Raw genomic sequence first — 17249 nt, forward strand, 5'->3', positions numbered from 1 at the left:
AGTTGTGCCAATTTTACAATCTTCATTGAATTCTATGGATGATTTCTAGTCAAGAAGGTTTTGTTGATTCTGTTTCATTTTTATTAAAACAGCTGCATTCCACTTCAATTATCAATATACAGCAAGTCCAAAAGTCTTGTCATCCCCTCCCCTTTTCTGTATGTTGATGTGCATCCATTTTGAACATTTCATAGCAGATGTGTGACAATGGTTAATACTTTACGTTCCAGCATCAATATGGGCACCATCGTTGTCGCGGCACAAAATGATGGGCGCCATGTCCTGTGTGAAATTTCCCGCAGCAAAGGCGGTGTGACTTCCCTTTGGGGAATAATTAAGCAGCATGTCTCGAAACATCGATACCAGACAATTGAAGATTTGAACCAAGCTGTTAGGAAGGCATTCAGGGAAATCACACCGACTTTGCTGCGGGAAATTTCACACATGACATGGCGCCCATCATTTTGTGCCGCAACAATGATGTTCTGGATCTCTAAACAAGCTGGAACGTAAAGTATCAACCATTGCCACACATCTGCTATGAGATGTTCAAAATGGATGCACATCAACATACAGTACAAGAGGGGGGAGGGGACAAGACTTTCGGACCTTACTGTATATTAAACAATCTCTTATACGTGATTATCCATAATCGTATACAGCAAAAGCTATAACATAAACTAAATAATATAAACAAGATAAATGATAGACGATTCTTTTTTTTTTTTTAGTTAAGGATGATGAAATAAACATGAATCATTTTAAAAGGTACAATGTTGGCAAACAAAGGAACAAATGCTAGGGAGGTGATAAAACAAATAAATGCTAGAGAGGTGATAAAAATTGTAGGATAAGCAGCCATTATTGGTTGAAACACGTCGTTCCGTACCACTTTATTGTGAAAAGTAGTATGACGTGGTAAAATTGTAATAGTCGAGATAAATGCTGTACAGAGTCTGGAGAAAAGGCTAAGAATAATTGAAGAACGAAAATGGTCTCCATATTTGATTCTTATAATAGTTGCCTATTGCTTAAAATGAACCCCAGTAATGTGTGAATAAATTTTTCTGAGTTGGTTATTTTACGACGTTTTATCAATTGCTACGGTTATCTAGCGTTTGAGTCAGATGAAGGTGATAATCTGAGACCGGAAGTTTGGGCATTATGAATCATTAAAATAGGCAGGCAAAAAGGCATCATAAATAGCTAAAATAGGCAGGCAAAAAGGCATTATAAATAGCTAAAATACGCAATGAAAGGCAATTACAAAAACCTTGCACTAGACCCACAAAGGGATTTCGGCAGCTAGAAAAGCTTTACATAAGTCGAATGCAAATTGAGATATTCGACTCGATGTTGCAATTACTATTGGAAGCAAAGAAATCTTCTTCCCAGTAGCCTTGGAAAGTGCATTTTTGTGTTTGGTTGTACTGATATGTTGCGATATGAAATATTTAGCTAGCTACAACAACATCACAATGAAAACTGAAAGAAAAATAACAGTTAAAATTAACGTTAGACTCGCACTTATTGTTGCCTTGTCAAATAAACACAAGCGATAATTAAAACGCTTACTGTTATACATTTTTGCACGGCAGCACTCATTGTTGCAAAGAGAATATGAACTGACTGAAAGCCAATAATATACATTCGGTGAAGTCACTCTCATTGTAGCGGTTATAGAATTAAATTATAGTCCCGTCGCTCTAATTTCCGGTAGCCAATCGCGTTGCAGGTCGGCTACATTTAAACGTGTGCGTCTTGTGATTCGATTATGAAGACGTTATTCATTTCTCAAGGCTCGATAAATACTTAATATAATCGCCCGCCATTTTGGCTCTTTCGTTGGCGTTCGCAGAAAGCACACGAAGACGTTATTTGCAGCTCAATTATTTGCTGAATTACAGTACGTTTGATTTATTATCATAGGAGCTACGACATTATAATGTTTAACGGTGTGGCAAATAGATTCCTTGTATGGTAGCTCGGCAACGAAAGAACAAAAATGACGAACGATACTATCTACCTAGACTTTATAGAGCCTTCACTTCCTAAGACGTAACCAAAGAGGAGGAGTCACGCTGGGAATAACAGCGTCGCGACTATAGCTACAACAACATCGCAATGAAAACTGAAAGAATAATAACCGTTAAAAATAACGTTAGACCCGCACTCATTGTTGCCTTGTCAAATAAACACAAGCGATAATTAAAACGCTTACTGTTATACATTTTTGCATGGCAGCAATTGTTGCAAAGAGAATATGAACTGACTGAAAGACAATAATATACATTCGGTGAAGTCACTTTCATTGTAGCAGTTATAAAAGTAAATTAAAATATACCTGTAAGCAATTTTTAATAATAAATTAATAAATAATAGATATATAATCAAATAAAGGCAGAAAAAAGCATTTATTTTGTAAATTAGGCATTTATATTAAAAAAGGCAAAAAAGGGCAACATAAAACTGTGACGTTTCAATCACAAAGGTATAATTCGTACAGATTTACTTTCAAAATGAAGATAGATTTAACATATTTAAAAAGACATTCTACCAAAAGATTTCGGTCTCTGGTGATAATGATAGCGAGATGAGTCCAGGCTCCACCAACGAAAGTTACCCAAAATTTGCTCTTAATGGGTTGAGGGAAAACCTCGGAAAAATCCTCAGCCAGGTAACTTGTCCCAACCAGGATTTAATCCGGGCCCACTATTTTCACGATCAGACAATTTTGAATAAATTGATGTATGTTTAGCAGGACTTGGAAATTTTCAAAGTGTCTTCACAAATAGGATATAGGCATAATATGGCATAGAGGATCACAGTAACTGTCAACGTGTTCAGTGCAGCAGCTGAAATTCGTACTCTAGCAAAATGTGACACAAAGTCCGGTCTTGCACGCACACATGAGCCGCATGTCTTGACCGCTTCTGATACCTAGTCCAGCGGTACGTGCTTACCGAAATCAAGGCAAAACGTAACGGAGAAAAATGCGAGATCAAAAAAGAAAAAGGAAAGAGAAAGGGGATTGGAGATTGATGGGGAAATAAAAGAAAATACAAATAAAATAACCTATCGCAAGGAAAAGAAATAAAAGAACGAGGCTGAAAAAGAGAGAGAAAGAAAGAGAGAGAGACATACAAGTTGCTGTGATTGGATACAGTATCCTATCGTGCTTCATGGTTCAATTCTGCTGCTACCGTTTGCACTGGGAAATCTTCACGAGACTTTAACATCGCAAGTTTTTATACAAGAAAAGTTGAAATTATTTCGTGAAGGCTCAAATCAAGTGAATGTTTTCACGTTCAGTCACATTAGAAAGATCCGTAAGAAACTGAATAAGAATAAATATTTTATTTATAGACTTTATTACAAAAAATGTGATCAATACTACTACTACTACTACTACTACTACTACTACTACTACTACTACTACTACTACTACTACTAACTTACTTACTTGATAGATAGGTGCATTTATTGATGCATAATAAATTATACAAACTCATGTACACAAGATCCTTCGCAAGAGCTCATACGGCCATTCGTGCTGTAACTATGCACAGTTTGAATCTTCAAAACGAAAATAATGCCTACTAATAATAAAATAGTAAAACAACTTACTTACTTACTTACTTACTTACAAATAGCTTTTAAGGAACCCGAAGGTTCATTGCCGCCCTCACATAAGCCCGCCATCGGTCCCTATCCTTTGCAAGATTAATCCAGTCTCTATCATCATTCCCCACCTCCCTCAAATCCATTTTAATATTATCTTCCCATCTACGTCTCGGCCTCCCTAAAGATCTTTTTCCCTCCGGTCTCCCAACTAACACTCTATATACATTTCTGGATTCGCCCATACGTGCTACATGCCCTGCCCATCTCAAACGTCTGGATTTTAAGTTCCTAATTATGTCAGGTGAAGAATACAATGCATGCAGTTCTGTGTTGTGTAACTTTCTCCATTCTCCTGTAACTTCATCCCGCTTAGCCCCAAATATTTTCCTAAGCACCTTATTCTCAAACACCCTTAACCTATGTTCCTCTCTCAGAGTGAGAGTCCACTAAGTTTCACAACCATACAGAACAACCGGTAATATAATTGTTTTATAAATTCTAACTTTCAGATTTTTGGACAGCAGACTGGATGAGAAGAGCTTCTCAACCGAATAATAACAGGCATTTCCCATATATTCTGCGTTTAATTTCCTCCCGAGTGTCATTTACATTTGTTTTTATTTGTTACTGTTGCTCCAAGATATTTGAATTTTTCCACCCCTTCGAAGGATAAATCTCCAATTTTTATATTTCCATTTCGTACTATATTCTGGTCACGAGACATAATCATATACTTTGTCTTTTCGGGATTTACTTCCAAACCGATCGCTTTACTTGCTTCAAGTAAAATTTCCGTGTTTTACCTAATCGTTTGTGTATATTCTCCTAACATATTCACGTCATCTGCATAGACAAGAAGCTGATGTAACCAGTTCAATTCCAAACCCTGCCTGTTATCCTGAACTTTCCTAATGGCATGTTCTAAAGCGAAGTTAAAAAGTAAAGGTGATAGTGCATCTCCCTGCTTTAGCCCGCAGTGAATTGGAAAAGCATCAGATAGAAACTGACCTATACGGACTCTGCTGTATGTTTCACTGAGACACATTTAAATTAATCGAACTAGTTTCTTGGGAATACCAAATTCAATAAGAATATCATATAATACTTCCCTCTTAACCGAGTCATATGCCTTTTTGAAATCTATGAATAACTGATGTACTGTACCCTTATACTCCCATTTTTTCTCCATTATCTGTCGAATACAAAAAATCTGATCAATAGTCGATCTATTACGCCGAAAACCGCACTGATGAAGTAAAAAAACAGTTATTATAATTACTACTGTTATCATTAACTATCACAATTACAACTAATCTAACTTCAAACCAAATTTCACAAAAATAATAAAAATAAAATAAATGTTTACTTACTTACAAATGACTTTCAAGGAACACCGACGTTCAATGCCGCCCTCACATAAGCCCGCCATCGGTCCCTATCCTGAGCAAGATTAATCCAACCTCTAACAACATATACCACCTCCATGAAATTCATCTTTAATATTATCCTCCTATCTACGTCTCGGCTTCCAAAGGTCTTTTTCACTTCGGCTTCTCAATTAACACTCTCTATGCTTTTCTGGAATCGCCCATACGTGCTACATACTCTGTCCATATCAAATGCCTGGATTTAATATTCCTAATTATATCAGGTGAAGAATATAATGCGTGCAGTTCTGAGTTGTGTAACTTTCTCCATTCTCCTGTAACTTCATCCCTCTTAGCCCCAAATATTTTCCTGAACACCTTATTCTCAAACACACTTAAGCTCTGTTCCTCTCTCAAAGTGAGAGTCCAAGTCCCGCTAACCGTTACTCCACAGGTGTGGACTGCTGGAAACGGGAAAACCTTGCTACTCCAAGGAACATCTCTTTACACCCTCTGTGAGGCAGTGGTAGCGTTTATAGGTACAAACCTAACGCATTCGAGTTCAATTCCCGGAAGAGAAGTAGAAATTTACCTCCCTTACATTGGTGATAAATATGTCATTATCATTATTTGCCTTCTGTTGACTTCCTTTTCATTGATTATTTAGTGACGCTGTGTCAAATGCGGAACTACGTAATATCGATGAGATTGGTGAAAAAAATTAAATTACGGTTTATTTAATGACGCTCGCAACTGCAGAGGTTGTATCAGCGTCGCCGATGTGGCGGAATTTCGTCCCGCAAGAGTTCTTTTACATGCTAGTAAATCTACTGACATAAGCCTGTCGCATTTAAGCACACTTAAATGACATCAACCTGGGCCGGGAGGAACCCGCAACCTCAAGCGCTATACCGACTACGCTACCGAGGCCGACTGAGATTGGTGATGAGATGGTATTTTCTGGAGACGAGTCTGAGGGCTCGCCGTGGGATTATCTGACATTCGAAGTCTTGCAAATCTAGCTTTCAGATATAGCTGTAACAGACACTAGCTCTATCTTTCCTTTATATCCACATACCTCAAGTGGGCTGACAAGATGTCAAAGACCCAACATTCAATGGACACAAACTCTGTGTCCCTCGCTTTTCGTTATGAAACCACAATTCAAGTCACACAGAGTTTGTGTGCACTCAATGTTGGGTCTTTGACGTCTTGTCAGCCCACTTGAGATATGTAGATGTAAAAGAAAAATTGAGCCAGTGTCTGGTAGCTCAGTTGGTAAAGCGTTGGCGCGCTCAAAGGTCCTGGGTTCGATACCCGGGCCCGGAACAATTTTTCGGTTGAAATTATTAATTCGAAGTCTTGCCCAAGCACAGCTTACACCTGCTCTTGAACCCCTGACCACGGCGCGGCACAGGTTTCTTTTACGTGCCGTATAACGTATATTTAATGGAGTCGTGCTACAGATATTTGTCGCTCAAAAATCCATCGCTTTAAGCCGGCGCGAATTTCGTACGCATGGCAAATGTCGTAACCGACGAGGATAATGATGATGATGGTAAATTATAAATTGAGATCGACAAAAATTCTTGACAGAAAGTAGTTTCAATATTTGTTGACTATAGACGTTCTACGTAATAATCAAATTAAGGCCAGACCTCTCGACCGAACGTCTGTGAACATCTAACGAAAGAAGAAGACAACGCTCACAGTATGTAAGAACTAGGTGCAAGAAGCGATGTACGCTACTAACGATACAAACCGCAAACACTTGTACTGCGCCGTGTCTAATGACTACAAACCGCGGAACATCTGCAGGCCTGGTTTATGATTTAATCAGGCACAAGCCGACCACCATTGTTGGGATATTCAGCGGGAGGAAAAAGTGGTCGGGAATGTAATAGGAGAAAACAAGGTACGGGATTTTTATTAATTGGCTTATTTCTCCATTAATTCCGCTATATATTCATAAATATTTGTCCATTCATTCCGCTATATATTAATAATTATTTGTCCATTCATTCCGCTATATATTAATAATTATTTGTCCATTCATTCCGCTACATATTCATAATTATTTTCCCATTGATTCCGCTACATATTCATAATTACTTGTCCATTCATTCCGCTACATATTCATAATTACTTGTCCATTCATTCCGCTATATATAAATAATTATTTGCCCATTCATTCCGGTACATATTCATAATTATTTGTCTATTCGTTCCGCTACGTATTCATAATTATTTGTCCATTCATCCCGTACATATTCATAATTATTTGTCTATTCATTTCACTACATATTCATAATTACTTGTCCATTCATTCCGCTATATATAAATAATTATTTGTCAATTCATTCCGTTACATATTCATAGTTATTTGTCTATTCATTCCGCCACATATTCATAATTATTTGTCCATTCATTCCGTACATTTTCATAATTATTTGTCTATTCATTTCGCTACATATTCACAATTATTTGTCCAACTATTCCGCTACATATTCATAATTATTTGTCTATTCATTCCGTTACATATTCATAATTATTTGTCCACTCATTCCGCTATTTATTCATAATTATTTGTCCACTCATTCCGCTACATATTCATAACTATTTGTCTATTCATTCCGCTACATATTCATAATTATCTATACATTCATCCCGTATATATTCATAATTATTTGTATATTCATCCCGTACATATTCATAATTCTTTGTCCATTCATTCCGCTACATATTCATAACTATTTGTCTACTCATTCCACTACATATTCATAATTATTTGTCCATTCATTCCGCTTTTTATTCATAATTATTTGTCCATTCATTTCGCTACATATTCATAATTACTTGTCCATTCATCCCGTACATATTCATAATTATTTGCCCATTCATTCCGCTACATATTCATAATTATTTGTCTATTCATTCCGCTACATATTCATAATTATTTGTATATTCATCCCGTACATATTCATAATTATTTGTCCATTCATTCCGCTACATATTCATAATTATTTGTCTATTCATTCCGCTACATATTCATAATTATTTGTGCATTCATCCCGTACATATTCATAATTATTTGTCTATTCATTTCACTACATATTCATAATTACTTGTCCATTCATCCCGCTATATATAAATAAATATTTGTCCATTCATTCCGTTACATATTCATAATTATTTCTCTATTCATTCCGTTACACATTCAGAATTATTTGTCCATTCATTCCGCTTTTTATTCACAATTATTGTCCATTCATGTCGCTACATATTCATAATTATTTGTCCATTAATTTCGCTACATATTCATAATTATTTGTCCATTAATTTCGCTACATATTCATAATTATTTGTCCATCCATTCCGCTACATATTCATAATTATTTGTCCATTCATGTCGCTACATATTCATAATTATTTGTCCATTAATTTCGCTACATATTCATAATTATTTGTCCATCCATTCCGCTACATATTCATAATTATTTGTCCATTCATGTCGTTACATATTCATAATTATTTGTCCATTAATTTCGCTACATATTCATAATTATTTGTCCATCCATTCCGCTACATATTCATAATTATTTGTCCATTCATGTCGCTACATATTCATAATTATTTGTCCATTAATTTCCCTACATATTCATAATTATTTGTCCATCCATTCCGCTACATATTCATAATTATTTGTCCATTCATTCCGCTAAATATTCACAATTATTTGTCCATTAATTCCGCTACATATTCATAATTATTTGTCCATTAATTTCGCTATATATTCATAATTATTTGTCCATCCATTCCGCTACATATTCATAATTATTTGTCCATTAATTTCGCTATATATATTCATAATTATTTTTCCATCCCTTCCGCTACATATTCATAATTATTTGTCCATTAATTTCGCCATATATTCATAATTATTTGTCCATCCATTCCGCTACATATTCATAATTATTTGTCCATCATTCGGCTACATATTCATAATTATTTGTCCATTCATTTCGCTACATATTCATAATAATTTAAAAACTGACTCATTTCATTACTTATTCCTAATTTATTAATTAATTTCTTCCACTTCATAATTCAATCACTCACTCATTCTACTAATTCAGAATTGATTGATTCATTCATTCATACTTCATAATTCAATCACTCACCCATTCCGCTTCATAATTCACTCACTCATTCCACTACTTATAATTTATCCCATTCATTCATTCATTCATTCATTCATTCATTCATTCATTCATTCATTCATTCATTCATTCATTCCTAGTATCCCGCGCAAGGGCAGGATCTTCACTGCAAAACGAGTGTTCTCCAATTTCCCCTTTTCTCCTCCTTCCTCTTAGTTTTTGCCCATGATCCATATAACTTATCTTAATGTTGTCTATCATCTGATATCTTCTTCTGCCCCGAACCTTTCTCCCATTCACCATCCCTTCCAGTGCATTCTTCATTTTGCAGTTTCTTCTCTGCCAGTGACCCAACCAATTTCTCTTTCTCTTCCTGATCAGTTTAATCATTGTTCTTTCTTTACCCACTCTTTGTATCACAGCTTCATTTATTATTCTGTCCGTCCATTTCACACGCCCCATTCTTCTCCATATCCACCTTTCAAATTCCACAACTTATTCATAATTCATTCATTCATTCCAATACGTATTCCTAATTCATTAATTCCCAGCCACCAGTGATAGGCGCGTGTGCCCATTGATCTAGAGCTGCGGTAAGGTGTGGCCTTGGGCCGATAATACGATTTTTTATTTCTAGGCTTTCCCAAACGTACGACGAATGTCATGCAATCACGTGATGAATTCCTGGCCTCATCTCCCCAAATATCTATCACCAATTCCAATGACACTATATAACATAACAGTTGACACAGCGTCGTTAAATTATAACGACTAAAATTTTCGATTCCACTATATATTTGTACTTCATTAATAACTGCTAATGTACTTACTCATAATACATTCAATAATTCATTCGCAATTTATTCATAGTTCATTCATTCATTCACTCAACTACTTTTTCATAGTTTATTCATTCACTCAACTACTTATTCATAGTTTATTCATTCACTTATTCATTCAACTACTTATTCATAGTTTATTCATTCACTCATTCATTCAACTACTTATTCATAGTTTATTCATTCACTCATTCATTCAACTACTTATTGATAGTTTATTCATTCACTCATTCATTCAACTACTTATTCATAGTTTATTCATTCACTCATTCATTCAACTACTTATTCATAGTTTATTCATTCACTCATTCATTCAACTACTTATTCATAGTTTATTCATTTACTGATTCACTCAACTACTTATTCATAGTTTATTCATTATCTCAACTACTTATTCATAGTTTATTCATTCACTCATTCATTCAACTACTTATTCATAATTAATCAATTTACTCACTTGTTCAACTACCCATTCATAATTCATTTATTCCACTATTAATTATTCATATTTAGTTCATTTTCTACCACTTTCACTCATTTGTGTACCGGTTTGATGGCTTAAGAGTAGGTTATTCGGATCAAATTTCTGCTCATTTAAAGGACAAAACTAAAATTCTTTGAATCATTGTTACCATAATATACTGCTCTCTTAAATTTACTGAGCATATTGAGAATTCAATCAATGGCGTTCCCAAAAAACACTATGAAATGTTTCGTATGAAACAATTTTTATCTTGAAAACGAAGCAAAAACAAGCAAAATTGTATTAAACTTTTTGTTTGAAATATCTCAAAGAATAGCCCCCTGAAATTAACGACATTTCTTACGGTTCATCCTGCATATGATTGTATTTTATTTAATTTTTCGATTCGTTTCGATATTAAACTCCCGCCGGATTTCGTTTCATCAATAATCTCGCCCAAATCTTTTAACCTTATACGGGTTGGTTATACAATATAACTTACTGAGCAATCGCCAGAGACATCACGTACCGTAATGGCGACGGGAAGGTTTTACATGAGTGAAAGCATTTTCTCAAAATCATATCACAAAACTGTAGTTAAAGAGTCTATATACAGATACGGATTACCATTTTGTAATGCATTACGAATGTGCAAATACCCGGTGGTAACGAACCGCATTAGGAATGGGTTCTATCGCCCACAGGAAATTCTACTGCAGCCCGTCTGCGAAATCCCTGTCTGTTTCCAGGAGCGCAGTGCCGACAGTCTCATGTTTCCTTTTCCATGAACAACGGACACCCGAGCGACCGCGCACGCGCTGGGCGTTGTGCAGGGACACGTCCCTGCTTCTTCGAACGACGTCCGGCCTTCTGCATGACAAAACAACGAGACTCGCTTTTTACTGGGCACTGGTTGACATCTGAAACTAACAGCGAACAATTAACAAGTGGCCATTTTTCCAAAGAATCCCGAGTTCGATTTCCTGCCATAAAATTTTGCCATAAAATCAAATTATTTAAATTTTTAACACTATTGTAATTATTATAGTTCATTTCAATATATAGTAGGCTGCAAAATAAAAAAAAAAAAAAACGAGATTTCCATTAAAATGCACATTTTAATTTTAAGCATTACTGGTGTGCCGAAAAGTGGTTCTGGACTTGTGAGCATTCCTGTGTATCCTGAAATATTAGACGGATTTTGATCATATATTCACTGCCTGCGAATCGATTAGCCCGGTAATTTTGCACATTACATAAGTTTACTGAGAAATTTGCTAGCTAGAGGCCTCAAACGTTTTGAAATAAAGTTGTTTTAGTCTCCAAAGAATTTTCTGTTTCAAAAATGCATTTTACCTACTGTACATACAGTACATAATAGAGAAAAAGTATTTACTGTTCTGCTCTCTGAACGGTGTATGATATTTTCCTTTCTATGACAAAAAAAAAACGAATAAATTTGGCTTCTGCGCCTGTGTGTACCTCATTCTTTTACTTCCGACCCCACACACATACGAGTATAAAACTGTTAATCTGCTACGTTTTGTAGCCACGGGTCAGCGGACTGGTATTATGCTAAGGGCTGGCTTTCATTACATGGTTCTTGAAATTGAAGAGCACAGGAGAAAAACGTGATAAGTCCAAAATGATCGATTTTCTGTTTTAGATGTCATGTAATAGCTCAGGTAGTGAAGATTTGTGTAGTTCAACTGTACAAAATAACAACCTTATTAGTCCAAAGAAATATGAATACTGATAACTAAGAGGGTGGAACCGGGATATTTTAGCAATCAATGTACGCAAGTATTGACTATAGCTTTTACACACTCGGTACTGGGCACACACTGCCGCCATGAACAAAGGTAGTACAGTCTGGTTATGATTGAAAATAAAGTACATGAATATATACCTTATATATGCAACGTTCCGTCTTCTTCGGTTTCATTGCCGGCATTACAATGAACAACAAAATACATCCGAAGATTTGCGAACTGAACCGTCCTGCGGCGATCACTCAAACAGTTTTTATATTTTGAGAACGACCGTTCACCATCACAGGATGTCAATGGTGAATGCAAGTAATACGACTGGTGTTTTGACATTGCACTTACACACGTTACGAAATGCAGTACAGCGTCTCGTTTAGGCACAGTGAAAACGTAAACAAAGTGCAGGTAACGTGTGGGGGAGGACGAGCCGTACGATAAACACGAGGGATGCACAAGGTTTTAGTTACAACATTTATGGCGGAGCAATAATTGAAATTATATTTTCCAAAAACATACAAAACAAAGGAACACAAATTGCATAACTTTATCGTAGATCTACACACATTTTAATAAACAACACTATTTCCTAAACATAATAATTATCTCTTCTCAACGTTCAAATTATTCAGGTACAATACAGAATACGGTGATATTATGTTAGTCATACAGAAAGTGAAATTCATGACCGCAAAAATGCTGCTTGAAATCACCATCATATAGCCTAAGTAGCAAAATTTGATTTGTTATATTGAATTATTTCAACATTACAATTCCTTGGTTGTTAAAATGTGTATATGATAATTTTTATGCAATTTGTGTTCTTTTATTTTGTGTTTTTTGGAAAATATAATGTCAATTAATGTTAATTAATATAATTAATTGTAACTGAAACCTTGTGCATCCCTCAAGTTTATCATACGGCTCGACCACCCCCACACGTTACCTGCACTTTGTTTACGTTTTCATTGTGCCTAAACGAGACGCTCTACTGTACACGTAAACACTGTGACAAACAACCTCGACACTAACGCTAGACAACTATTCACTATGACTGCGCACAGTACTCTGCAGGCTTAGGTTCGGTTCCTACAGCGCGCAACGGGACGGCTGACAGGTCATTTTGCGTTCTTAACAAAATGTACTTACGAGAGTAACGTCACATGTCTAAGCTACGTTGTGCATCAACCTATTGCCGCCGTAAAGGTATCCCAAACCCGCCGTCTACTGATAACTCAAAGACAATAGAATATAATGGGTCTTGAAACTTTTAACTTGACAGACGCAGAACTTAATTTAATAATAAGTTATTTCAAAATTTCTAAATTTTGACAAAGAAATACAAGGCTGAAGATATATAAAATCGTTGCACGATCAGTTCTAGTTCATGGAAACGAGGCATGGACGATGAGGGAATGTGATGAGAGACAGTTAACAATAGTTGAGATGAGATTCATGCGAAGAACTGCAGGAAGTTCATTACTTGACCACCGTCAGGTTGAAGACATTCTCGAAGAAGTTACAATTGATCCTGATCCTATCGTCATTTACCTATAGCAGTATAGACTCCAATGGAAAGAGCATGTCTATAGGATGGATCGTACTAGATGGCCTAAACAAATCTTATCATATATCCCAAGATAACGAAGAAATTTAGGACGACCTAAAAAACGCTGGCACGACAACGTAACAGATTCACTGAGGTCTAATACATGAAGGCTCATGATGATGATGATGATGATGATGATGATGATGAGGACGACACAGGATTCCGAAATTAAATTTTGGTTCAAGGCTTTTAATATCGAAGGTTGATTTTGATTAATTGTAGGCTTCTCTTGAAGGATCTGAAGTCAGATTTTGCTATCACGTATGAAAAAAATTGTATTATGATTTGAAGAATTGCCATATTTATAGCTCCATTCATGCAATATTAACACGTTTGAATACATAAATCAAGTAATCTTTGAAAATGTCTATACAGTAAACATAATCAAACAGCACTATCTTGTTCATATTCACAATTTACGTTCAAGTCATTCCAAGTTTCATGCAGGCACTTCATTTTTCAATACCGCTTCCTCTTCGTCTGGAAGTTCTGTCTTCGAGATTGTCTTCTATGTTGCAGCTCCACATTGTCTTTTTTCATAGACCAACAGTAGTCAGCCAACATCACTTCATCCCACCTGCCTTGATAAGGATTTTCAATTTTTTTCGTATCTTGATGTACCCTTTCTCCATATTCTATTCTGTAATCTCTAAGACAATGAGGGAAGAAGTCAAGACGGCTATGAAGGAAATGATTTTAATGCTCATATTGCATCCTAAGTTTTTCATAGCTACCAACATATTTTCTACAATGTTTTTGTTTTTTAATCTGGGTGTTTCCTATACCCCAGGAAATTGTCAACCACGGTCTTTAATCCTGACGAAGTCAGTCGTTCTTCAGGTGTCATTAAATTTTCAAAGTATTCATCTTTCACCAAACTTCTTGTGTTGGTAGGCTTTTTTTGACAAATGAGGTTATGTTCTCTCTCCGGCTTTTGAGAGTGAGAGAGCTGCAGATATAACAAAACACGTTAGAATCACTTACACATGCTCATCGTAATGAAGTCGCCATCAGTAGACCTATTTGAAACAACCTGATAACGTTTACATTTACAAAAATTTCACTTCAGCAACAGGCGTAGCTCAGTCGGTTAAGGCGCTTACCTGCCGATCAGAAGTTCCACTCCAACGCGGGTTCGATTTCCGCTTAAGCTGATTACGTGGCTGGGTTTTTTCAGAGGTTTTCCCCAATAATAAGACATAAGATAATCTATGGCGAATACTCGGCCTCATCTCGCCAAATATTATCTCGCTATCACCAAATTCATCGACGATAAATAACCTTGTAGTTGATACAGCGCCGTTAAATAATCAAGTAAAAAGAAAGTAAATTTCACTTCAAAATTATTATCATATGACTGTACTGCTTCTACACAACTCGAGAAGTATCGATTGTTTCACAGTCTATCGTGTTCAATCACTTTACTATAGATTATATCATTGCAGTATAAGGTTACGCGAGAAATTTAAAAATAGCGAACTTAATGGGTTAGGTACAGCTTACAGCAGTGAAATTTTGGAAATACTCAACTTTTTTTTTCCTCCATTACTCTAGCTTGTACAATGATGAAAATTAGCATGTGTAAAACACTGTCCTTCTGCTATATGAAGAAAATATTTTTACGATTTAAAAAATTTATTTACATTTTTTTTTTTCAAAATTCAGTTCACTGTGCAGTGATGAAGCGTTTCCCACATAACTAAAAACTATCCAACATTTTGTGATGACATTTTTTGTGTGTATTTATGCATGTCATATCTACAATATAATACACAATCACTTCTCTACCTTTGACAGATCGTCTGATAAAAAAAATTAATTCCTTTAAAAATGGTCAAATATCAGTATTTTCTTCTAACACAAATAAAAAAATATTATTTATTAAGGAATGTAGTTGAAAGAGCACGATATTGTAAACATCAGTTTCAGCAATAAAATAAAAGAGAGAGAACATAAAAAAGTTAACGAATTTATGAGTTATGCGGGAAACGTTTCATCACTGCACAGTAAACTGCCATCATTTTGAATTTTGAAAAAAATATATATAAATAATTTTTTTTAAATCGTTAAAATATTTTTTTTCGTATAGCAGAAAGACAGTGTTTTACACACACCAATTTTCATTATTGTACAAGATAAAGTAATGGAGGGAAAAATGTTGAATATTTCCAAAAATTTTACTGCTATACGCTGTACCAATCTCTTAGGGAATTATATAAAAACTGTGTGCGTTTGACGAAAACGGATGTCATTTTTGCAGAGAGCATCATAAGTCATTCAAAGTGACATGTAAAGCGCCAAAATATGGCAACCCTGCATAATAATAATAATAATAATAATAATAATTATAATAATAATAATTTGGAAAAGGATTTCAATAACACTTCCAATCTTTATTACATTAATGAAGGATCGGTGGAGAGGAGAAAAATTCATATTATATCATATGATAACGCAGAATTCCTTCACGGAAATATCATATGTACTTCGGTATATCGCAATAATATAATTTATTACATTAAATTCCCATACGCACTTTTTTCATCCATAGGCCACCACTGTTATTGTACGAAATGGAAATATAAAAACTGGAATTTTATCTTTTGAAGAGGTGGAGAAGTTCAAATATCTTGGAGCAACAGTAACAAATATAAATGATACTCGGGAGGAAATTAAACATAGAATAAATATGGGAAATGCCTGTTATTATTCGGTTGAGAAGGTTTTATCACCCAGTCTGCTGTCAAAAAATCTGAAAGTTAGAATTTATTAAACAGTTATATTACCGGTTGTTCTTTATGGTTGTGAAACTTGGACTCTCACTTTGAGAGAGGAACATAGGTTAAGGGTGTTTGAGAATAAGGTGCTTAGGAAAATATTTGGGGCTAAGAGGGATGAAGTTACAGTAGAATGGAGAAAGTTACGCAACACAGAACTGCACGCATTGTATTCTTCACCTGACATAACTAGGAACATTAAATCCAGACGTTTGAGATGGACAGGGCATGTAGCACGTATGGGCGAATCCAGAAATGCATATAGAGTGTTAGTTGGGAGGCCGGAGGGAAAAAGACCTTTAGGGAGGCTGAGACGTAGATGGGAGGATAATATTAAGATGGATTTGAGGGAGGTGGGCTATGATGATAGAGAACGGATTAATCTTGCTCAGGATAGGGACCGATGGCGGGCTTATGTGAGGGCGGCAATGAACCTCCGGGTACCTTAAAAGCCACTAAGTAAGTAAATAAGTAAGTAAGGGCACCACTGTTTTATCAGTTCCTTCTACTAGCTCCTTCTATTTTAAATACACTTTCGATCTACTTTCTTAGAACCGAATTGGCAGCTACAGCTTCACACTCGGTTGAATCAGGTGTATAAACCTCAACTTTAGATTTATGCATCCCATTTCAGTTTCATAACT

General features: G+C 35.5%; 1 protein-coding gene across 1 annotated transcript in view; it reads left to right on the top strand.

Moving 5' to 3' along the window:
- Nucleotides 1-207: 207 nt before the first annotated feature.
- LOC138697014 (putative transcription factor SOX-15) overlaps nt 208-17249 on the top strand; it is a 203553-nt gene continuing 186511 nt past the window's right edge. The window contains exon 1 of the mRNA XM_069822607.1: nt 208-390. Coding sequence (XP_069678708.1) covers nt 208-390 — 183 coding nt within the window. The remainder of the gene's footprint in view (nt 391-17249) is intronic.

Source organism: Periplaneta americana, chromosome 3, assembly GCF_040183065.1.
Source record: "Periplaneta americana isolate PAMFEO1 chromosome 3, P.americana_PAMFEO1_priV1, whole genome shotgun sequence".
NCBI classification, from domain to species: Eukaryota; Metazoa; Arthropoda; class Insecta; order Blattodea; family Blattidae; genus Periplaneta; species Periplaneta americana.